This window comes from Sceloporus occidentalis, unplaced genomic scaffold (assembly GCF_023333645.1).
Source record: "Sceloporus occidentalis isolate IW3139 unplaced genomic scaffold, rSceOcc1.0.p SCAF_6, whole genome shotgun sequence".
Classification (NCBI taxonomy): domain Eukaryota; kingdom Metazoa; phylum Chordata; class Lepidosauria; order Squamata; family Phrynosomatidae; genus Sceloporus; species Sceloporus occidentalis.
This window is the reverse complement of record NW_028316986.1, coordinates 43,014,604-43,040,106: the sequence shown is the minus strand read 5'-3', so window position 1 is coordinate 43,040,106 and position 25,503 is coordinate 43,014,604. Positions and strand designations below refer to the sequence as shown.

Below are 25,503 nucleotides of genomic sequence, written 5' to 3'. Positions count from 1 at the left end.
TGTTACATATATACATAACTTTAAGTATAGTTCTGCTTTCCACAAGGGCTTGTTAAGATTCCAGCTGCCATTCTTTTAAAAATGTTTCTGGTCTTCATAATAATCACAACATATCCAGAAATTGTAGTTTGCAATCTGTCATGCTTATTTTATTTATGAAAATGGCACACAGTTATACAAACAGATGTGGAAAACAGAGAAACCATCATATGCTCATGATGTATTCTTAATACTGTTAGCATGGCAGAACATCTCTAGTTCAAGAAACCAGTGGGCTGGGTCCTTTCTTTTTTAGATGAAGAGAAAGATAAAATGTGTTTATAATTTATGTATAAATAAATTAAAATTAACAAGCAGCTTGCCCCTAAACCTGTTACTTGTCTGCCAGTCCCAAAAACCTGTATGAAATTTATTTTTACATGACAACCATTAAGCTTAGTTCCGAATGCTCTAGCAGACACTTGAGGCTCCACAATATATAGTAGGGACATTTTTGCAATCTTCAGCAAACTGTGTTGCCACATTTCAGGAGCAAACTACACACACATCCCAAAAGACACATCAAATTTATAAATCCCCTTTAAAACAAACAGAAAGAAAAGTATGTTTAGCAGAGGGAGGGGGAGGAGCTGTAACTTGCCTTTGAATTCTGATAGCAAATTACAAATCACAAGTTTTTAATACAAAATCCCCCCCCCCCCAAAAAAAATAATTAAATTCTCAAGCCTTTGTCAGTTGGTTGCTGAAATCTGATGGCATGATTTCTGTTTAATTTCAGTGATGTAGCTGCAATGGGGTGGAAGGATTATCCCACAGACCATACAAAATTGCTCTGATGTAGAGAAAATATGAAGTTGCAATGCTGTATATTTACCAATACATGATTTCCATTGTCCTCCTCTTCATGTAGCAATAATCCCACCACAATCCCACCCAAAGCAAAGATTGTTTTGAATAAAGACTACACCAAAAGGATTTTATCAGCTAGAGGTAACCTTTTTGGGTGAATAAACACTGTTTCTAAATGTTCAGAGTTTTAAAGTTACTACAATGCTAAAAATTTGAGAACTAAGGGGAAAAATTATTGGAGGGCTGGCAGATTTCATATTGAGGGGCAATGCCCTCATTTTGCCCGCTGCTCCATAGCTACACCCCTGCTTACACGCGTAATGTAATGTCTGTAATTTTATACTGTTTTAATTGTTTTATTGTACTATGTTTTTAGATTTTATTTGTGAGCTGCCTTGGGGAGAAAGGCAAGATAGAAATCAAATAAATCAAATAAATAAATAATCATACATGGAAGAAATGGTACTGTATTAAGTTTTGAAATGAAATAATAGTCTCCATAATCACATGTCCTAAAACTCAGGCATCTATGTTGAATCATATCTCTGTTATATGTATACAAATGCTTATATATACACATGCAACCTGAGTAGCAGCACTACATTATTATGCCACCAATACCCAACTTATTAGCATTGGTTAACAGCTAAAGAAAGCATTGCAGATTCATTCATGGGGTAAGAACGCTCCTGTTCTTATGGCTCGATTATGCAAATATTATCACATGAAATCATTATCCCATCTTTCTGCTGTTCTTATCATATGATTGTAATAAGATTTTCAGATGACATTGTGCTTATCCCGTCCTTCTCCCATTAATGCAACAATAATACACTGATGGGAGAAGGAAGGGATAAGCGCAGATGCGATAAGGATGGGGTAAGAAAGGGAGCAATCCCTCCTTACCCCGTGTGATAATCTCCATTGCATCATAACATTAGTTCTAGCAGTTCTCTTATCCACAAGAAGCTAGTATTAATGGATCTTTGTTGCCCATTCAAAACCAGGAGAACCCAAACAACTTTTCATTACCATAGGGATCATTAAAAAAGAAAAAAGATATTGATGCTAGGAGATCCCACCTCCAGTTATATTAAGGATGGCAGCTAAACTATTTATTGACTTGATTTATATCCAGCCTTTCCCCCAAAATAGAACTCAAGGCAAGAAGAGGGGCACCTGAATGAGATTATAGCACCATTCAAGATAAAGGCCATTCAGACTATCTTTTACTCCGGATCAGAAACTGAATTAACCACAGGAAGTTCATATCCACCCCGATCCCTTCACAAGCGAAAACGAGGCTTTCACACCCATTCAGGGGCAAATGCCCCTTAGCGCCGGTCTTTTGAAAGCAGAGTAAAAGCTGTATTTTTTTTTAAAAAATGAGTCCGGCGAATATGAACTTGTCCCTAATCATGGGGCGAAGGAGGAGGAGTGTCGCGGCAAGGAGATGCAGAGACGAGAGTGGGGTTCACAAGCTTCCTCCAGCCAGGTTTTTGGCTGGGCCTTTTATTGTCATCTTGCTTACTTCCATCCATTGTTTTCCTTACAATCATTGATGATGGCCTCGCTCCTAGGTCATCTGGCTGGCATGACAGGTGCATGATCAGTGCATGCTTGGTGCGTGCTCTTGAGGCAAGGAAGCAGGATATGGAGACCAGCTAAGCTGGCCGAATCAACATGGGCTTATCTATCTAATTATGGATAAAGCATTGTTATCTTGAGAGAGGGTCACAGTTCTGTGGTTTGCCAGCAGAACTGCCACATCTCAATCTTGATGAGCATTGCTATCCTGAGAGAGGGTCACGACCCCGTGGTTTTGCCAGCGGGATTGCTACAGAGGAGGAAGAGGAGGAAGGAGCCGGAGGAAAGAAGGGATGGCAGGCAATCGGGGTGACGGAGCCAAGGAGCTGGAGGAAGGATGCAAAGGGCAATCAGGGTGACGGAGCAAGAGGATGAAGCCTAGGGTCAAGTTCAGGGTAGGTCAGAGGGAGGACACAGAACGGAACAAGCCTCCCTCTCACACCAGGCAGCTCTCTCTCTTTTTATTTTTTATATATTTGACAATTTATGCACATAGTTCTACAGGTAGATACATATATAGATAGAAAAGTGTCTGCTTGTGCTTCTTTCCCTTTCACTTGCTTGCTCCCAGCAGCTCGCACTTTGCAAAAGGCTTTTTTCTAAATTAGTTTTATATGCAAATACTACAATGCGAATGCTACAAATGTTTCTTTCAATTTGGCAAATTGATACAGAATGCTTTTGCTACTGTCTGTAAGGAATTCTAGGGTGGCTGAGGGAAAGCAAAGGATGCAGAGATGGTATTCCAAGGTGAGGAATTAATGTATTATTGTTACTACTACTACTACTACTATATGTGTATGAGGCATTGGGGTTGCAAGGAGGAAGGATGCAGAGATGGCATTAGATTGCATTTTGGGGTTGAAAAAGGAGGCAGGGGAGATCCATAATCTGTAGTGACCCAAATACACACAGCACACACACACACACACCTGGAGGTTTTTAAATTTGATGGCATCTATGCATACTGGCGCCTGTTTCTTTTTTAAAAAGGATAGGGGAAGCACACATCTGGTGGCCCAATCGCTGTAGGAAATGTCACCTTGACGAAAGCGGAACTGAATTTGATTGACAGCAAAGGCGCCTTCATTTTAAACCGGTTCCGCAAATGTGAACTCTCCGCAAGAGCTGCAATAGCATTCAGGGTTAAATTACCCTGATTGAGGTAAATTTCTAGTGGTCACTTGTTTCTGGAAGGATTCCAGGGGTGGGGGGATTCGGATCTACCCAGTTCCATCCAGGGTAAATGGGCCAGTGGGAATGGGGCCTTAGTCAAAAGGTCCTGAGTGCTTTGTAGGTTTGTCTCTGCTACAATGATAACTAAAATATAAAGTCTATAATTTCTTTTATCTTTTCTCTGAACACATACAACAGAAATGTATCAGGAGCTTCCATTGTGTTCCATGGTATTAGGGCACAAGTGTGGAATTAACAGGTCACTTGATTTGTGTTATCTTTTGTATTACCCAAGCAGAGAACTACCCCCCTATTCTGGCAACAAATTGCAGGGTCTTGCTTCCATGTTATTTCACATATTCCACTAGCCAATATAAAGGTGATCTAGTGGGAAAGAAATGGAATGCATTTAAAAATGAACTTGCATATTTCCCACCAAGCCCATGAAAAACCCTTTTCTTGCTTTCCCTTTCTTGCCCCTTATAATCTCATATCTTTGTGTGTGTGTGTGAGTGAGTGTGTGTGTATGTGCCTTCAAGTTGCTTGTCAATTTACAGCAACACCAATAACCCACCCAATTTATTTAACTTACTGGTTCCCCTGTGGTTCCTAGAAAAGTTCCAGGATTGAGAACTTAATAAACAAAGATTGCCACAGAACATCTGATGGTGAAATTAATAATTGCACACAGGTGCATGTATGATTTCCCTAACTGAATTTATAATATTTTCAATCATCATCTGTATGTTGTGGTATATATTTGCAAATGCTGCAGTACTGAAATCTGACTTAAATTGCTCTGTGGGAGAAAAATTTTCAGATAAAAAGATGTTTGTTTTCAGTAATATGGATTCTGGTTTAATTAATATCACCAGGCTAATCTTGAAGTGAAGTTTCCACTACCCATGGTAGATATCCATGCAAAGGTTCCTGATTGTGTGGAGAGCCTGCACATATACCAGAGCCTCCTCTGTTTGACTGCTTTTCATATGACCCAGTTTGTCTGCCTCTTTTGTTTTCTGGGAACTGTAGTTTTGTGAGATATTTAGCCTTCTCAGTCAAACCAGTCTGGTGCTGCAAAAAACTACAACTCCCAGAATTTCACAGCACTGAGCCATGACAGTTAAACTGGTGTCAAACTGGATTATTCTACAGTGCAGAAACAGCCTGAAAGAGGCATATTGCCACTTATACTGAGCTGTGTGTGTGAGAGAGAGAGAGAGAGGGAGGGAGGGAGGGAGGGAGAGGGGGAGAGAGAGAGATAGAGAGAGAGAGAGAGAGTATCCATCCCCATCTGGACCAGCCCTATCCTCCATGAATTGGTCACATCCCCCTTTAATGCTATTCAAATTGTCAGTCATCATTATTTGTGGCAGTAAATTCAACATTTTAAATATGTACTATGTGCAAAAGTACTTTGGTTTTTATCTGTTCTGAACCTATCAACATTTCACTTTCGTTCTGGTGAGCCAAGGTTCTAGTATTCTGAGAGACAGAGAGTAGGAGGGAAGAAGGCACTGCCTATTAATGCACATTGACTCAGAACCACTCTAGGGAGCCAAGCCTGCTTCCCACATTGACTGGCACACAACAGCTCTGAAAGGTCTGTCAGTTATGGGGCACAGCCAAGTTTTTCTCTTCACCAAACAACATCTTCAGCAAACAACAGAGGGTATGAACTCCTGAAACGAGCATAACAATAAGAGATAAAAACACACTAAACAGCCATGCTACATTTTTCTAACCTGGGCTCAAGTTGCATAAGAGAACTGTAATAACCATGTGTTTCATTTTTTATTTGACCTAAGCATGCCTAAAGCCAAGGATAAGGCAAATGATTTTAAAAGGCAAAGGATGGCTTGAACGAAGACAGCTCAGGCTTTACTACTGTTGTGGACTGTAATCTTAACCAAGAAAGAGATCCTGGTGTTGTGGTTGATAATTTTTGGAAATAATTTATTGATAATGAAAATGTCAGTTCAGTGCACAATGGTTTAATACTGAAGAAAGATACCGAGAAGATACTCAGTACATGGTTAGAAAACCTCCCTATAGGAATGACTGAAGTGTTGGGGGGATGTTTTAGTCTAAAATCACATACATACACCTCTAAGTGGGGGTGCAGACCACATATGTAAAATAATGATTTGTAGAATTACTAGCTCAGATGGTTTTAAAAGTCAGAAGTAATTCACACTGGCTAAAAGACTGAACTTTACATCAGGGAGTTCTAGGTTTGAATCTCACTGAGTAACCTTATGCAAGCTCTTTTCTTTGGCTCAGTATCCCACCCAGGCCCACCCTAAACAGTGACAATAGTACTGAATTACTTACAGGAGTGGACAACTACAGCAGGTCTTGGGACCAATTTTCTGATCCAGTCCATGTAGGCCTCATGGACTGCCAGGTTTTGGTGGGTTTTTTTTAAACAACAACAACAACAACAACCCTGAAAGTAGCCAGGCCCTTTCCTAGATAATCTTCGATGCAGCATGACACTACCTACTACATCTCAGCTAGGAGCAAGTGAGAAGAACAGTTACTTGAAAACCTAGACCTTATAAAAAAAAAAAAAAAAGACCAGGGAATAGCCACTTTTGTTGTTGGAGCACCACTGCTACCATCCCAGAAAATCAGCAATAAAGCTGATGAGAGCTGGAATCCAACAACATTTGGAAGACCAGAGGTTTCCCACCTGTGAACAAGAATCATAGAGGTTGAAAGAGACCACAAGGGTCATCCGGTCCAACCCTCTACTATGCAGATATACACAATCATAGCATTCCTAAGAGACACCAAGCCTCAGTTTAAAAACTTCCAAAGAAGGAGACTCCACCACTCTCCAGGGGAGTGTGTTCCACTGTCAGAGAGCTCTTAAAATCAGGAAGTTCTTTTGTTTAGCTGGAATCTTTTTTTCTGTGATGCTGTCCATCCCAGCAAGCCTCACCTTGTCATGCAGCAGGCATTGTCACATGTATACTATTACATGCTGCAACATCAAGTGCCTGCTTGCTGTGTTGTCAACTGCCATCATGTTGACTTTAACTTATGGCAACCCTATGAACGAGAGACTTCTAAGTCACCCTGTCATCAACAGTCCTGCTCAAGTCTTGCACGCTCAGAGCTATAACTTTCTTTATTAAGTCTATCCCTTTGTAATGCGATCTTCCTCTTTTCCTGCTAAACTTTAACTTGTTGTTGTTGTTTGCCTTCAAGTCATTTCTATGGGGACCCTAGGGTGAACCTATCATGGGGTTTCCTTGGCAAATTTCTTCAGAAATCTGTCACTGCCTTCCTCTGAGGCTGAGAGAGTGTAACTTTCCCAGTTTCAACCTTACTAAGCCTTAATGTCATTTCTAGTGAGTCATGTCTTCTCTTGATATGTCCAAAGTACGGCACTTTCAGTTTAGTCATCTTTTAGGGAGAGTTCAAACTTCATTTGCTCTAGTACCCATTTATTTGTCTGTGGCAATCCAGGGTATCTGCAGAACTCTCTTCCAGCGCCATATTTCAAATGAGTTGATCCTATCAGCTTTCTTCACTGTTCAGCTTTCACAACCATACACAGAAATAAGATGGCATGGACAATCCTGACTTTGGCATTCAATGATGTATCTTTGATTATCTTGTCTAGTTCATTCATAGCTGCCTCCCAGGTTCTCTGATTTCTTGACTGCAGACTCCATTCTAACTTATGACTGAGCCAAGGTATGGAAAATCTTGAACTATTTCAATGGCTTCACAAAATTCGATAGTTTCTTCATTTCTTGATCCTAAACCAAATTCTCCTACAATGTTCAGTTCTCCTGTTTCCGACTTTTGCATTCCAACTGCCTATGACTACCAACATGTCCTGTGTTGGTGTGTGATCAACTTCCTCCTGGATTCCAGCACATAATCTTTCCGTTTCTTCCTCTTCTGCTTCTATAGTTGAAGCATAAACTTGGACTATTTATATATTTGGTCAGACTTTGCATTATATCCCTTGACTGCTTATCCTTCATCTCTCTTCACTGTTAATGCTACCCTGTTTCACCTTAGATTTATATTTCCTGAGTAAAGCACTGTGGTTATCTGATGGAAAATGCTCCCTCACCCCAAGTATTGTAGTGGCTAAAGGGCAAAACATATTAAGCATTTCCTCCAAATGAGGTTATCATCTATTAGTTAGTACCTTCTACTTGGTCCATATATACAGATTTGGGAGATATTATTATTATTCCTTCACTAAAATTATGCATATGAAAGTTGTATTATGTATGTGTGATTTCTTTTCCTGTATCAAATGCTGCCTACATCATTATCATCATCTACAAGCTTCATCTTGAAGCATATTTAAGAATGATGTATTAAACAATTACACTCAGCATAGTACAACAATTGATAAACAGCAACAATGTACACTAAGGAAATCAGCCAAAGTTGATGCTTCCATATATTATTGCTCTAGAAAATCTCATGCTGAGAAACATAATTGTCTTTATAGTACAGCTATATTTTGTAAATGGATAGATGCCATAGATGGTCAGTGTACAGTATGGGAAACTTTTGGTGTGAGTGTATGAATTTGCTCCTGCACCACCACACACAAATAGAGACACAGACACGCAAAATAGTAAGAGGATGGAGCCCTCATTGAATTCAAGAGGTAGTAATGGATGCTAGAAAAAGCCCATATCACTGTTCTATAGGTCTCCTCTAAGTCTGTGTCTGCACTGGAGAAACAATGCAGTTTGACATTGCTTTAACTACCATTACTCAATGCTATGGAATTCCAGGATCTGCAGTTTTGTGAGATATATAACCTTCTCAGTCAGAAAGCTGTGGTGTCACAGGAAAATACAAATCCCAGGATTCCATAGCATTCAGTCATGGCAGTTAAAGAGGTGTCAAACTGCATTATTTCTGCAGTGCAGATGCAGTCTAAGTCAAGACTCTCTTCCTGCAAGGTTCAAAGACATGTCCAATACATTATTCACACCACCATGCCATTAGATCCCCCTGCTGCAACAGTGACAATTTTTCTTGAAATAATTGTAATAGCTTGCACTGTCAAAAGTATACACTACCAAGCACTTTTCTTCATCAACACACAGGTATATTATTACGTATATATGTAATATTGTGCAAGGCATAATTGACTAATTCTACTTTTATAAAAGCATATGCTTTTCTGTTAAAATCACTCCAAACAAAGACATCACGATGATGAGATTGTACATGATCTTACTTGGTGGTGGGGCCTTTGGATTTTTAAAGACTATTGTCTGCTTTTTCAAATATAAGTATCATTTGGTATGTTGTTATTATGTCTGAGCAATTTGTCACTACATCAAATTAGTTCTGTATTGCTTGCTTTTGTTTTATAACTATTATAGTAACAGAGAAATAAAACTCCACTTTTAACATACAAATTTGATAGGTATATGTAGAAGCCAGTATTTTTTAAAAGAATTCTGTTCTGTTTTGAAAACATATCTAAACAAAGACTTTGTGAATTGCACAATCAAAATCTGAAAAGCAATCATGGGAATAAAACAGTATGGTTATAAATTGGAGAGATGGATGTTTTGCTGTTGCTTTTTCTACCAATGCAAATACTCTTACCATTCTTGAACACACAGTGTATACAACTAGATCTTGTATCAGGTCTAGTAAAACAGGTGACAAAAATGGATTTGATTGTTATAACTTAAGTCCACATTTCTCTTTCCCTGACCCTGCATGCATCTTCCCCCCCCCCCCTGGAAGTTTTAAGTATACAAAGGATTCTGCTAGCATCTTTGAGACTAATGGAAGGAAATCGGTAGCATAAGCTTTCGTAGACTAAGTCTGCGCGGAGTGAAGTGCCTAGGAGCAAACCTTCATAGCTATGAATGAGCAGGCCATTATGTGTGAATAGGAACAGAAATGCAAAACTTGTGGCCATGGCCACATAACTCTTTCCTGTTTCTTCGGAATAGTGTGTCTAAACATTGTGGCGAAGAAACATTGTGATGCTGCACAGCGTCTGGTCAGGCAGAGTGACACTGCTTTGGGGTGGAGTTGGGGCAGGCAGCGGGCAGTCACCACGTCCCCACTTCACCCCGACACCAGCCCTTTTGGCTGGTCTGTACAGCTCCTTAGTCTATGAACACTTATGCTACCAACTTCTTTCTCTCAGTCTCAAAGTTGTTACAAGATCTTCTTTCAAATCATGTTTCAATTTGCTAGTTTTTATAGTGAGGCTGTTGCAAAAAGGAAACAGCTTGATATGATTTCCCTGAAGTTTTGAACATTTAAACTATGGTATTTCCATCATTCATTTTAAAAACAAGCGAAAGACATCTAGTGAAGTACATGCTATTTATTCCTATTTCAGCATATGGAGAGTAAATGTGCTTTTACTCCAACAGGCAGAAAATTCTGATGTTACTAAAGTGACATTATGCTGCTTCCTTTCCTGTGACCAGAAAAATGAAGAGTAAGCTTAGAGAATGAAAAATTGACAGGAAACATGAAAAGACTTAATTCAATCTATTTTATTTGTAAACATACAAAATAGTAATGATGCATCATCTCGTAACAGAATTAAAGAGAAAATACAGAGTGAATTAAAAACAAATCACATTGCAGAAGAGGAGGCATTAAGATGGTAGCCTTATGCCCAATTTATTTTTTTACAAGAATATTCTGTTTATTAAATTGTAAAACATAGGCCCAGTACAGACGGGCCGTTTGAGCCAATATTAGGGCACGATAGGGCGCAGCATCCATATGCGCTGAGCCCTAATATCAGCACCCTTACATCACAAGACTGCGCGCCCATCCACATGGGGTTCAGCCTCGTGATGTAAGGGCGCCCAAGCATCCAAACAGCTCTGGGCAGAAGAGTCATCATAGGCCTGTATCGCAGCCCTTATGAAGCCTCAAAAAAGGAGCGGCCTAGAGCGGCTCGTTTTGGAGGGCACAACTGTACTGCAGCATAAAGATACTGCAGCACAGACGGAGGCTTTACAGGACAGCTTCTAGCCACCCATCTGTATTGCCCCTTAACAGCATGCAAATTTAAAAATATTTATTATTGTTATGCTATAACAAAAGGTAAAAAGAAAAGAAAGGTATAAAATTAATTCTTGTCCATACCTCCCATTATAAATAAATAAAAATAAAACTTTTATTTGTATCCTGCTTTTCTGTAACTAGACAATGAAAGCAGCTCATAACATTATCAAATAATTCATAAAATTACAGTTATGCAGTCCATAATAAAATAGAATAGTCCAAATCATCCAAATTGGTCCTCCTTCAAACTGCACTTATTTTTGCCATTCTACCCTGTATTTATCTGAAATACTAGTATCTATGCTTTCATCATTAACATAATGAATAAATATTGAATCACTATGCCCAGTTTCTCATAAGCAAACTTCAGTTAACTCAGTGGGACTTGTGCCCAAAGAACCACACCTATGATTAAGCTAAACATATGGTTACATTTAGGACACAGAAAATACAGAGAAGAGATAGGTCCTCTTATAAAAGCATTCCTAAATATTACATTTAATAAAGACAGCTACAGATGGAAAAAGTATTAGAGGCCCTGGACAGATGGGCCTATAGTGTGCCCTCGTCACGTGCTAGGGGTTGGCCGAGGGCGTACCGCCCATATGTGCCTCACCCCTAGCATGCGATAAGGGCATCAAAATGGCGGCATCCTGTAACCACAGGCGCCACCATTTTGATGCAATGGACGCTTAGTGTCTGAACGTCGCGCCCCCTTATGATGTCACAAGCGTGCCATTGGCGCGCTGCGGCGTCACAATGGTGTCGCAGAAAGAACCCGCTTTTTGCAGGTTCTTTTTGCTGTGCAAGGAAGCAGGGCGGTTTGTCTGCTATGGCTTCCTCGCATGGCAAAACAAGGCGCCGGCAGACAGCCCTTTCGGGGCGGTCTGTACCCCGCCTAAAATTGTAACAACAGTAGGAATGAAATATTTTTTTCATTTCAAATAGCACAATTCAGTTCTGGGTATTTCCAGTTCTGGATGACAAAATTTGTCTTCAGGAAAACCACACCAACAAAAGCATAGTGTGCAAATCAAGGGAAGCAAAAATACCACTGTATTCTGCTTTGATCAAATTTCACTTAGAGTAATGTGTCCAGTTCTCAGTGCATTTACAGGCCAGTAACATTTGGACCATAGCATTAATTTTCCATGCAAGCAAAATTATGTTAAAAATTATACAACATTGACATGGAGAGGGAAATCCCAGAAATGTGAGTGAGTTTCAGGAAAGGAAGAGGCACTAGGGCCCACATTGCAAACATATGATGGATAATGGCTGCACAAAGGAATTCCAGAAGAAAATCAGCATGTACTTTATAGAGTATAGCAAAGCTTTTGACTGCACAAATCACGAAAAGCTACAGATAGCTCTAAAAGACACAGAAATGCCACTGCATCTGACAGAGGCTACAACTCAACTTGTGTGCAAGTTGAACAAGTAGGATAATACAATGCAGGATTGCCTGAACCTTTTGCCAATTGGGAACCATTCTGTTTCTCCTTATTCTGTTCTGCATCTTCACGATTCTAAGCAGAGCAGTGGGGTGGGTGGGTTTGAGGATGTCTAATCCACAGGCATGCCATGAGTCAAGTACTACTCAGTTAACAACAATAACAACACTATCGGTAGGGCCACTCATATTGCAGCATGAGCCTTCATGCTTTTGAAAGCTAATCCTACAATTTTTCTTAGCCTTTAATGCGACCCATAAACCTTTCTTATTTTGCCCTTATATCCAACCTTGGCTACCTCTCTGAAAATGATTACCGATGGAGCACAAAAAGTTCTGGTTATAGCACCTGTTTTTTCTCAGTTCTTCATTCAAACCTCCAGAGATACCACAGAGAAAAGTATTTGACTTCTAAGTAGATGCTGAGCCCTAAAAATCTAACAGCATCTCAACAGACAATTATTCTGTTGTGTAGCAGTGTCTTCCAACTAAAAAGCCATTTATAATGGGGCAACCAAAGCATGCCAAAAAAGAAAGTATGCAATATTGACTGGACAGAAATGCAGTCTAGTGGAATGATGGCAACTTACCTTGTGCTCAGAAAGAACTCTCCCAAATTCCTCTTGGAAAATGTTGCTTTTAACATTATGTTGCTTCACAGGCTCCATTCATCCCTTTTCATAGAACTTAAATCTCCCCTTGACTGCAAATTAGTCAACAATTCTATGATCTTAGGCTCTACCACATCATCTCAAAAGTATAAAGGTGAGTCTAAAACATAAACAATGTCCCACAGTATACAAAGTTAAGCTTTGTGACTATGAAAAGTAAAGGTATTAGGGGGAACCAAACAGTGAGTCCTGATGTCAGGTTACCACTTTTGAAACAACAGCTTCACAAAAGATAGAGATGTAACAGGTGGAGCTTTCTGTAGACTTGAAACAAAGAGTATCTACTCTTCTTCATGTGTGGAAAAATTGCTCCACATGTGCAAGGCAAAGAGGGCATACACCTTTTTGAGGGAACCTTATCTTTAGGAAATTCTCAGTTAGCTCTTCATCTGACAGCAATACAAAGCAATAGTAAGGGATACACAAAAGTTAACATCTCAAGGACAAAGGTGCGTGCATTAAGTATTAACCCACTGTTACAATTTCACCATTGAAGTAAATGTTTACACCTCCCCATCTGTATGTAAGTGTATGTATGTATGTAAGAACAGCAGACAGTGGGATGAAAGCATGAAGTTTATCCTTTCAGTTTTGTTGATTCATTCATCTTTTAACATCATAGGATCATTGGGTGGCAAAGTCCCCCCATCTACTCACTCTCTGCAGATGATACAAAGGGTGCTAAACTGCCAATGCAGATTAGAACAACTGTATGCCTGAAAAATAAAACACTGGCTGTAGATTCGGGGAAACACAGAACAAAGTACTGTTTTTCTTCATGCATGTTCATGCCAGTGAATTAATGGAATATGATGCCACAAAAACAAGGCAGATTAGTCCTGTGGGCTATACAGAAGTGGGTTTGCTATGTTCAGAGCTAGCATACGTTTACCAAATGCAAAGAACAAGAAAGAGTGATTTCAGGCGTTATTCACCAGCTTTCTGGATGCGTCCGATTAGTTACGGAAGGGGAAAGGGTGCTGGATTAGATACCTGGACCAATCCAACTGGGGTCCTCTTGGTTTGGCCAACTTCTTTCATTCAGTTAGTCTCAAGGGTGCCACAAGATCTCTCTACAGACTGATTCTACAGACTAAAGTGGCTATATCTTTGAAGTGTTCCTCTTGGTTAGTAGTATGGAGGGGGATCCACCCTGCAGAACAATACACTCCCTTTTTTATGAATAAAGCAGAGCTTCAAAAAGTTATTTTTGGATGATAACTCTCCTACTCTCCTGGAGGTAGGATTCTGGGAGCTGTAGTTAAAAAAAAAATCCCAACCCACCACTTTCCTGAGTAGTGTGAAATACTGGCACAACGGATGTGTGTGATAAATGACAGACTGCATCCACATTGCAGAAATAATCTGCTTTGGCACCACTTTAACTGCCATGGTTCAAGGCTATGCAATTCCGGGAACGCTAGTTCGTTGTGTGTATATAGGCATACTTTTTATTATCATAGATTATGGTTATATGTGTCGTACTGATGAGATTATTGCTACTTTATGTTAGCAAGAGCTAACACAAAATTAGGAACTATATCTTCAGCCATATTTCAGGATGCTCACAATGATAGCATTTAATAATGGCAATAATCTCAGCAAAACTCTGGAATTCCATGCTATGGACTTCTGGGAGCTCTGATGCCACAACCAACTCCCATTCCCAGAATTCCATCGCATGGAGCCCTGGCAGCAAAAGCGGTTTCAATTCGCATTATCTCTGCAGTGCGGATGCAGCCTCGGCCACATTAAGTGCCATTAAGGAGCACTTGTTTGCTCCAAACCCAATCCACTCCCATGGAAGTTGCCCTGATCGGTTCTCAACCCCAGATTCATGGATCTCCCAGGATCCACTTTCCCATCTCTTAAATCTCTGAGAGCAGGAGCTCCTTACAAGGAACTCATTGGAGGCTCCTCCAGAAAAAAAGTAGTCGTCAGAAAGTGACAGTGCGCTCGCCTCACCTGGTGTTTTTATCTTGTGAGCCGCCTTGGGTCCCTTTCTGGGAGAAAGGCGGCATAGAAAAATGAAAAGGACATAAATCAAAGTCCCAAAGCAGCAGAAGCCTAAAGCAAGGAGTGCTGGAGACAGCCAAGAGAGGTTGGTCGGGGGGAATGGATCACTGCCCGAAAAGAGATGCCAGAGGGATCCCCTCCCTTCATCCTCCCCGGAGGGCGCCCAGGCTGCAGGGTGACCAGGGCTGGTCCTCCTTCTCCCAGCAGGAGGGCCAAGAGGTCCTCCATTCTGAGCAGGACTCGGCCACATAAAGACTCACCCGCGTTGGAAGAGACTCCCCCTTCCCTCCTCCCCACGGAAGGGCAACCCAGGCCAGCCTCAGGCAGGGAGGGAGCGGGACTCCAAAAGCACAACTCAAAGCACGCCTCAGTCTGCTGAAAGCCTCCCAAAAAGGACCCTCGCCACCCTCCGAGGGCAGTTGCTCCACTCTCGGCCTCTCCCTGGAGGCTGTCCTCCATAGAAGCCTAGAGCTAGAAGAGAGCCCCAGGGGCCATCCAGCCCAACCCCATCCTGCCAGCCAAGAGATGGCTCTCCAGCCTCTGCTCCAACTCCAAGGCCTCTCCATCGTGGGGGCTGCCTTGGGGCTGGGGACCCCTGGCTCCCTCCCTCCCTCCGTGGCGCCCCTTGCTTACCTAGCCCTGGGACGAAGGTGTTGAGGAAGAGGCAGAGGACGGCCACCGGGAAAGGCATGTAGGGGATGGCGGCGCGGAGGGGCCCCTTCTTCTCCCGCACCTGGACCACCACGCCGCCCGACGAGGAGCCTCCCCCGGGGGCTGGGGCTGGGGCTGCCCTCCCGGCCTCCTCCCTCTCTTTCGGGGCCCCGGGCTCCATGCTGAGGAGAAGGAGAGGGAGGAAAGGAAGGAGCAGGAGGAGCCCGCAGCCCCTGGCCCTCCAGGAACTTCCCTCTCTTTGGGAGAAGGAGAAGAAGGAGAGGCTGCCCTCAGCTCCTGGCAATCTGCAAAGGCAGCCCCCGCCCTGCGCTCCCCTCCCTCCCTCCTGACTTCGCTCTCCCTTCCCTCTTTCTCTTCTTCTTCTCTCTCTCTCTCTCTCTCTCTCTCTCTCTCCCGCCCAGGTGTTTGCGCAGGCGCCCTAGTCCCTTCTTCCTCTGCCCCAAAGCTGTGGAGGTTGGGGGACCTCTCAGGGTCCTTAAGAGCAGGGGTTGCAATAGGGGACACCCCCAGAAGGAAGGGCTTGAAGGCAGAAGGCAAGAGTGGCCACAAGCAGAAAGGGGAGGGTTCTTGGGAAGGTCTGGGAAGGTGCTTGAAGGCAACCAACTAGAACAACAACAAGCAAGAAGGGCTTCAAGGCCCCCAACAACAACCTCAAGAGGCAAGGAGGAAGGGTCTCTGAAAGAACTTGAAGTCACCCAACAACAAGAACAAGCAGGAATGGAAGTTCTCAGAAGGTTGGAAATGGCATGAAGGCCCCCAACAACAACCTCAAGAGGCAACGAGGGGAGGTTTTTAGAGAGTTAGAAACGACTTGAAGGGCCCCAACAACAAAATGAGAGAAGGTTTCAGAAGGTTGGGAAGGACTTGAAGGCACCCAAGAACAAGAGGCGAGGAGTGAAGGACAGCACAGCTGCTGGACAAGTGAGAGAGGGCATCAGATCCCTTGCTGACTTGCCCAGAAGCCACGGTGGCCCAGTTTTGGGTTTGCTGTGGCTGCAGTCAAGCCAGAGCCCAAAGAGACATCTGGGGACAGAGGAGAAAGAGGGAACTCAAGGGAAGCTGGTCTTCTTGGACCCCAGTCTCCAGCATCACAGATATTTGTAACTGTCTCTCCCTAGATTCCGCTGCCCCAGCCAGCTGGATAGGAGGGGCTAGGGAATATAGTCCCCCCCCCCCCCATTTGTTGTCCTGCAGCAGGTGACGCCAACCCCTGGTACCCACTGCTCATCTCCCCTCCTCTGGGTGTGTGTTGTGCCTCAGGGTGACCTGATGTTCTTCTTTTGCAGGACATGTTCTACATTTCAACCTGCTGCCCAAGAGGAATTCAAAATGTCCTCCCTTTTGACCATGGCTAAGAAGCTTGGATTTATGTTTATATGGGTTAGTGTTTGTTTGGTCATGTACTACATTTTTCTTGAGTATCCTACATTTTGCAGTGCCTTCTCCTCTTTTGCAGCTAGGACATCTGGTCACCCTGGTTGTGCCTTCAAATCATTTCCCACTTATGGTGACCCTAAGATGAACCTATCATGGGGTTTTTTTTCTTCAGAGGAGGTTTGCCATTGCCTTTCCCTGAGGCTGAGAGAGTGTGACTTGCCCAAGGTTTCCCAATGGGTTTCATGCCCAAGTGAGATTAGAACTCAGGACTCGAGAGTCATAGTCCAACACTCAAAACTATTGCACCATGCTGGCTCTCTCCTCGCCCTTGTAGCTGGAGTCAAGCAACATCTGGCAGGCCAGAGGTCCCCCATGCCAAATGTATATGAATGTGCAAAAGTGTAGTCACTTCAGCCTTTTTACTATTTGTGAAAAGAACTTGAAGGCACACATTTTTAATTCTGTTTTTGTAGAAAGGTTTGGATAACAATTGCATACATTGCACCTGAAAGCTTGTAAATCCTAACAAATTAAACAGCATCTGATCAGAAGAAATTGAAGTTTACATTATGATTTGCACAAAGATTTAACAGTGTTAGCAAGGATGTCTCTAAATATACTATTTGCCCTAGTGTAGTAGTACACATGATTTTGCTGGCCTATTTTAAAACACAGTTTTTTGCTAGTTTTGGCCCACCCACACTTTTGCATATGACTTGTCTTGGTTGACTCCCACACAGCCTCTCATTCCATTGCATGTTATCCACCCACAAAGGCTCTCATAGGAATTTTTCACACAAGTGCATTTCCATATAAATCTCACATCCATGGAGGAAATGTGTACTCCATACACATATCAGTGGGTACATGTATCTCCATTTCATCTCTACAACACAGGTATGTGCTACAGCAACCCACTGCCAAACATGACTTCCCACTGTTCCCCAAAACAGAATGGTATACATGCAGAACACAAACAATTTCTAGTGAAGCTTACATAAGAAATTTTGTCTATATCAAGCAACCCACCTGATAGTTTGATACTTTTTCCTATCATGGTCAAGGCAGATGTGCCAGATTTATTTCTCTTTTTACGTAGCTTTATATAAACCAACTTCATATAAATCAACTTAATATAAATTAGGACTCATCAGAGGAATGAGGAACGATTAGTGGGAGAAATAAGCAGAAAATAGAAAGGAGACAAACTCCACTTGCTGTTAGATGGTCAACTTTTTATTATTTTTTAAAAGCCCAAAAAACAGTTGATCATCTAACAGCACATGGTGCTTGTCTCCTTTCTATGTCTACGTGCACACAAGCACACACTTTTCAGTACTCTTTCTACTAGTGGGAGAAATAAACCTATTAAGCTCTATGTTGTGTTGTTATGTGCCTTCACATTGTTTCTGACATATGGTGACCCTAAGGCCATATCATGGAGTTTTCTGAGACTGAGAGTGTGTGACTTACCCAAGGTCACCCAGTGGGATTCCAAAGCGATAGTCCAGTGCTCAAACCATTACACCACACTGGCTCCATGCTTACCCTTAAACCTGAGATGGCAGTTTCAATGCTTCCAGCATTCCTAAACCACCACAAAACCAAAGGTGACTAGAACTATTCTCAAAAATGGACCTAAAACAAGATGCAGGCCCTGTCTTGTTGTTCAGGAAACTTGCCTCCACTGGAAACATCTGGAGGTGTGATTCCTTCCCATCCCCTTTAAAAACAATAGCAAAAAAGGTTTGCAATGGGGGCCTTCTGGGCTAGAGGAACAGTCATCTGATTCCTCCCCTGTCCTACACTGGTACTGAGACCTGGAGATGCAAATCAGTATATTTATTTTCAGCAAAAAATCAAACCTTTCAATAGAGTGAGATGAAAGCAGGGACCAACTGCAAGAGGTGGTGGTATGGTGTGGCAGTGTGGTGTTTGAGAACAGAGCTAGTGTGCCACATGCCTGTTCACAAGCTTGGGTGCTTCATTCAGGACTATGCTGTTTCACTACCTCTGCTGAAGTAAGATTCAGCCACTCCCCTAGTCAACTTCTGTATATTGAACTGCCCATCTTGAACTTCATCTCAGACAGCAAATTGTCACATACTGATTCTAGGATTCTTATGCACTCTCCTCACCCCCAGACTTTGAGTCTGTGTTGTTGTGTGCCTTCAGGTAATTTCTGACTTATGGCAACCCTAAGGGGAACCTATCATGGGGTTTTCTTGGCAAGATTTGTTCAGAGGAGGTTTGACATTGTTTCCCCTATGGCTGAAAGCATGTGACTTGCCCAAGGTCACTCAGTGGGTTTCATGGCCAAGTCAGATATTAAACTCTGGTGTCCAGAGTCTTAGTCCAACACTTAAACCACTACTCCATACATTCAGTTTAATTGTTGGAATGGAGACTACATTACAGCTAGTATGATGTGATGCTGGACTAGGATCCTGGCAAACCAGGGTTCAAATCCCAGCTCTTCCATGGAAACTCACTCTCTCAGGATCAGAGGCTTCTGGTGGGAAGGCTTCTGGTGGGAAGAGGCTTCTTTCTAGGTCTGGTGCATTTGCTGGATTGGCAGGAAAGTGAGTCCCCTTCCTTTGCTGCCTGGCCAGTCCACCAGACTGTCAGAAAAGACTGTTGAAGAAAGGGGGGGGGGGTATTTAAAAATGATCCACAAAGGGTGTCAAATACAGTCAGCCCTCCGTTTTCATGGGATATCCATTGCAGACCTCCTTGTGAAAACAGAGACTTGCAGGTGTTCAAGTCCCATAGGCTTGAACGGGGCGTGTGCCTGAGAGCGTGCATGAGGAGGGCGCCCCATTGAAAATAATGAAGGCCGCCCTTCTGTGAATATTCAAGACTGCAGATCTCAAGTCCACGAGAAAGGAGGGGCGACTAGGTACACTACCACTGGGACCTGCCATTTTAATACTCCAGAGGCTCTGTTATTAAGATTTCAGTGTTTGGCAAAGGAAAACTAGCCGTTGTACAATCCTAAGAGAAGTGCAAAGCCCATGCAAGTGTAACTGGTATTTTGAACTTGGTAGTAGATGCTCCTGAAGGTCTGAACCCTGAGCAGACATCAAGGAATGCTCCTGTTGGAAAACTCACTTGAAAGACTAGACTAGAGACATTCTATTGAGGATTATGAGATTCTTTTCTAAATGTATATATAACTGCAGTATATGATAATGGCACTTACACACACACATACACATTTCATAAAGTCTTATGCAATGAAAAACCTGGTGAAGAGAAGGAGAACGGCAGTACAGCAAAGTATTTTATGTGATTTCATTATTTTATATGGATATGAAAACTGATTGTAGTGCATAATCAGTTTCAGGGAACAGAGAATTTGATATCTAGATTTACACCTATGAAAACATTCCTCATTTCACTAAATGTGCATTTATTGCTTTCTCTAATCTCTGAATTATGGATACTAGGAACACAACCAGTTGGTACCATGAGATATATAATCTGCCTACAAGACTAGTAATTGTAATTCACTTCACAGCCTGCTGAGCAAAATGTCAATAGAACATTAGAAATTGTGACAATGGTGGTCACTGAAGACATGCATGTACTAAAAAAAAGCCAGAGCAAATATTACACACATTAATCACAGGGAAAAGCACAGATCTGAGATGAATATTGCACCTCTTGGGCAGCAGGCAATGCAGAATGAATATAAACCCTCTGTTCAGCTCAAGGAATAATTAGACTCAAAGCATCAATCAGAAAACCCAAGCAGTTTTACAGACATTAGAAGCTGGTGCTTAAACCCAGATTTTTTTTTTTACATGTAAAATTTCCACATAGGACCTACATATCCTGAAGGCACCAGATCCTGTCTGATCTTAGAAGCTAAACAGGGACAGCACTGGTGAATACTTGGATGGGAAACCATAAATTAATACCCGCTGCTGTAGGCTATATTTCTGAGGAAGGAACTGGCAAAACCACATCTGAGTATTCCTGGCCTAAGAAAACACTATGAAATTCATGGGGTCACCATAATCAATAGACAACTTGAAGGCACATACATACACACACAGTTACCACATATTAATTTTTATTGGTGCTTTACATACTATCCTAAAACATAGACTGGTTATGCAGTGTGGATCTGGAAGAAATCTCTGACTCCTACATGTGTCCCTTTTCCATTGACCATACGGGATATGCCTCCTGGCAGACATGTGAGTACATCAGTTGGCTAGACAATCTGTCCTTCCTTGGCACCAGTGTATTGCGTAGACAGCAGTCAGATTATGTGCCATGGCATAGACTATCCCAAGTTCAGCTTCAGTTTTGGTTGGTCAGGGTGAGTAGTCACAAACATGAGCCTGCTTCAGCATCCCAGATTGTTTGAAATCTGCATGCCAATCAGTGTGAGGCCTATAGTATTTTCTTGAATGGAAGCCAAGATCTTAGCCAAATAGTATGGCCAATTTCACTTCTTCTATTCTTTGCTTCATAACAAAAGAAAAAGGTGCATTTTGCCAATGCGCTGTCTTTGTAGCACAGGGTCCAAGAAACTGGAGTGGGTCCCTGAGAGACACTCCATCTGAGACTGTTAGCACTTTACAAAAAGCAAGGGAATGCAAAATGATGTTATATACCAAAAAATGGCAGTTAGGTATCCTCATGGACAGCACCAAATAAAATCACATCTGCTTGCTACACAGTTGTGTGCTTAAAGTTCAAAGTACATGTGAAGACAAATTACATTCATTAAATACAAAACCTAAGGTAAAAGTGCTCCTGAGAATAAGTGCTAGGAAGTCAGCAAAAACAGCTAATATATGCATGCAGCAGAAAAAGAAAACTCTGATAGTTCTAGGGCAAAGGATGGGGGAACAATTGGCCCTGTACGTGTTCTTGATTTGCAGCTCTCATCATCCTTCACTATTGGCTAGGACTGTCCAGGGCTGATGGAAGTTACAGTCCAACAAATTAGGAAGGCCACATGTTCTTCCATCCCTGCTCTAGGACAACAGCATGAAACACCTTTCTTATTGTTAAGGATGCTGCCATGTAGTAGCCAATTGCCTGCAAATTCTCAGGACTGATTGTCCAATGGTTCCTAGAAAGGAGCTACTAGTAGAGGTTTTTTTCCCCATGAACAGGCAACTTCACAGGTTTTCACATAATTCTTTTGCCAATAAGAGATGGTGGCAGATAACATTGCTATTTGAATTTGGTACAAAATTGCTGTGAGGTTGTCACTAGAATTGGCTAAAATTGAGTAATAGTGGGGTGCAGTTGTTCTTCTTGGAGAATAAAGCAGAATTAGTGTTTATGCTGGGTTTTCCTCTCAGATTTCATGTTCAAGTTTGGGAAAGTTATTGTTGGACTATAACTCCCAGAATGTGCTAGCCACATTATAGGACTTCCCCAAGATCTGGTAATTTCTTCCTAATTTGTTCTCTTTATGCATTTGTAAATGAACAGATATTACAAGGACAACCTTAGTCTCCAGTCTCGCTTGTTCAAAGGAAAATGAACTATATAATCCTTTTCCCTGCTCAGGAAAATGGGCAGTGCTGGGTACACATCTCAGAATAAGAGCAAAAAGGGCAAATGCCGCGCTAAATCATGCATCGTGTATACTTCTTGACTTCTTTCCAAGGCTGTTTAGAGAGGAGACCAAAATAGACCAAGATACACAACAAATTAGGAAAGCTATTAAGGAAGCCAATAAGTGGCATGTTTGCTGACAAACCCTTAGGGGCTTGACATATCTCACCATATCTTGCCATATTCTACCCTCATTTGCATTGACATAAATAGCGAGTCATCCCATTGCTAGGACTTTTCTGGTTTTATTTACATGAGTGACCTAATACCCATAACTTCAGATTGCTGTTAGTGCAGTAAATTATTTGTCATTCACATCATGGAGCATGGAGATTTGAAATTGTATACGTATCAATGAGGAGTAATAAATATAGGTGCTCACAATAGAAACTAAAAGTAAGGATTCAGAGATGTATGTTCTTTGTTGGAAGAAATGCTCTAAATTTACCACTTGCAAAAATTCATATAGTTCATTCCAGATATGAAACCAAATGACCACTGTTGTCATATTATATCTAGCACAAGGCTTTTGTTAAGAAGTGCAAGGCTTTTGTTACCATGTTACCTTCCCCTGGACCCTGAAAAGTGTATCATCTCCAACACTCTCCCATTGTATTTGCCCCTAAATAATAGCAAATCTAAAACAGAAACTTTATGCAGGCATGATTGGCTATTTAAACATAATTTTGCCCCCAAAGGTCTGTTTTAGGCCATGTTTAAGAAATAGAAATCACTAACCAGTTTGTTTAATAGGTTTTTTAAAAGCCTAAAACAGACCAGAGATGGGCAAAGTAGTGATGAAAAGGAACATCACTTCTGGTAGTATGATTTGGAGGCAAAATTTGGAGTGAATGGAAGGTGTTGGAGATGGTCGGCTGGGGGGGGGGGGGGGGCTGGGGCAGTGAGAAGATTATGTCTTGTGCCTTGCCAAATGAACCTGTGATGGTGACAGAGCCAAGAGACAGCTCTTCCCTGTGTATCTTATGACTCTGGCACTTTCATTTGGGGACTCCATACAATTTTTCAGATAGTCTGGATTTAAGCTGTACATCATTTTAAATGCAGAAGGATCTTGTAGCACCTTTGAGACTAATGAGATTATCAGATGGGGGAGGGGGACAGGAGTAAAAGGCATAGTCCTGACAAAGTTGCACGAACTCGCTGAGGATTTTCAGACACATCTTGCTTAAAGAACTTAACCCATAAAGATCCAGGAATGCTCCATCAACAAACCATTTGCAGGGAAGTCCTGGGAATGGTTTGTTGCTGAAGCATTCCTGGATCTTCATGGTTTAAATCATGAATAAGCGTGACATCATCTTCTGAAAATCTTCAGTGTGATCACACAACTTTGCCTGGTGTATGCCGTTTTCTTCCCCAATTACCCCCCGTCTGATAATCTTCTAATTTAAAGAAAGATGTTAGTAGCGTGACATATGGGCTGCATACTGCCTAGCAATGAGTGAATGTGATAAATCCACTTTAAGAAAGTTATATCCCAGGTCCATCCTGGCAGTAAAGCTAATGCAATAATCTTCTTATGCTCAAAGGTGCTTCAAGATCCCTTTGCATACTGATTTTCCAGACTAACATCAGAGTTTATCACACAAGAGGGAATTGGACAAATCCCGTGCAGAAACAGGACTTAAATCCACAAAAGCAGGATCATTTTCAGATGCATTGAGCATTAATCCGAAATTAACCCATACATAAAGTGAACAAATCCCACAAAAGAGGGATTGTTTTCAGATGCATTGAGCATTAATCCAAAATTAATCTGCAAAGACAGTGGACAAATCCCACAAATGTGCGATTGTTTTCAGACACAGCAGGGGCATTGAGCATTGATCTGATATTAACTTGCACAGAAAGTGGACAAAAATGGCCACTTTTTATTTTCAGGATTTTCCCAAAAGTAAAAAGCTGCTGATTTTGTCCACTTTCTGTGCGAGAATGTCAGATTAATGCTCAATGGCCTCGGTGTGTCTGAAAACAATCCTGTTTTTGTGGGATATTCCAGGAATTTAAATCCACTTTCTGCATGAGATTTAGGCACTTAGTCTCCCATGTGATAAACATCTATGTCTTTGGATTCTATCATCATTTGAAATGTTCATCATGTTTGTGGGAATGGAGGAGGAGGCAAAAATAGGAAGCAAAAATAAAAACAATCTGCATTTTGTTTACAAAAGACATTTAAATTTCATGTTTACTTTGGACAGCAAGGCTATCGATGTGGTCATCGATGGGATTTATATAAGTGCTGACATGCCAAAGACTAATTGATTAAATGAGTCTATTCTAGACACAGGACTAGGCAGGGAATAGACATCTAGGTAATTTGCCATACACTGAATTAAAGGGGCACACATTTGCATGCACCTACCCACCTACAATTTAGGCATTGCCTGCCTGATTTCCTCTTTGTGCTCCCTGTTCTGTGACAAGTAGGTGCAGCACTCTCAGCCCATTCAAGGATCACACTGATCCCTACAAAATTTTGTGAAAGGATATGCTATCATAATGTAACATCTTTCTCTCCAGGTCATATAAAAAGCAAAAATGGTTGTGGTAATAAGGAAAAGAAGTCCATCATCATATATTTGTTAGGCTAACCAAACATTTGAGATGGAGATGGTTTAAAGTTAGCAGTCAAATGTAATATTTTCAAAATATGAAAAGTTGACCTTTTCCACCTTTTTTGCTCCCATCATTCCAAGGGTTGATCCAAGGAAAACCTAAAATGAATACACCACTAGCTAGAAGACATTTGAAGACCTCCCCAATCTTCAAAACCCTCTGCCTCTATTTCATATTAGGACATCCTGTAGAATCCAAGACTTCAACACTGTCAATTTAAAAGTCAGGCAGAGTTGTTTTAAATGAAACATTTGGATTTCTTTAGCCAAGATGTTTGGGGCTTTTTAACACAGAAGGTACACAGTTATCATTATAAATTTTCATTGTGGAATCAAATTTATCTTGCCTGGTTGTACATGGTTCCACAGTGTTGCCTTTTACATGGCAACCACTTTAGAAAACCATGAAAGTGAGGTATATGTGCTTCACCCA

At 41.7% G+C, this 25,503-nt stretch overlaps 1 protein-coding gene across 1 annotated transcript in view; it reads right to left on the bottom strand.

Annotated features, from left to right (window-relative positions):
* Positions 1-15,722, bottom strand: part of LOC149310675 (protein stum homolog) — a 55,338-nt gene extending 39,616 nt beyond the window's left edge. The window contains exon 1 of the mRNA XM_089528441.1: positions 15,430-15,722. Coding sequence (XP_089384567.1) covers positions 15,430-15,628 — 199 coding nt within the window. The 5' untranslated portion in view covers positions 15,629-15,722. The remainder of the gene's footprint in view (positions 1-15,429) is intronic.
* Between the last annotated feature and the right edge of the window lie 9,781 nt (positions 15,723-25,503).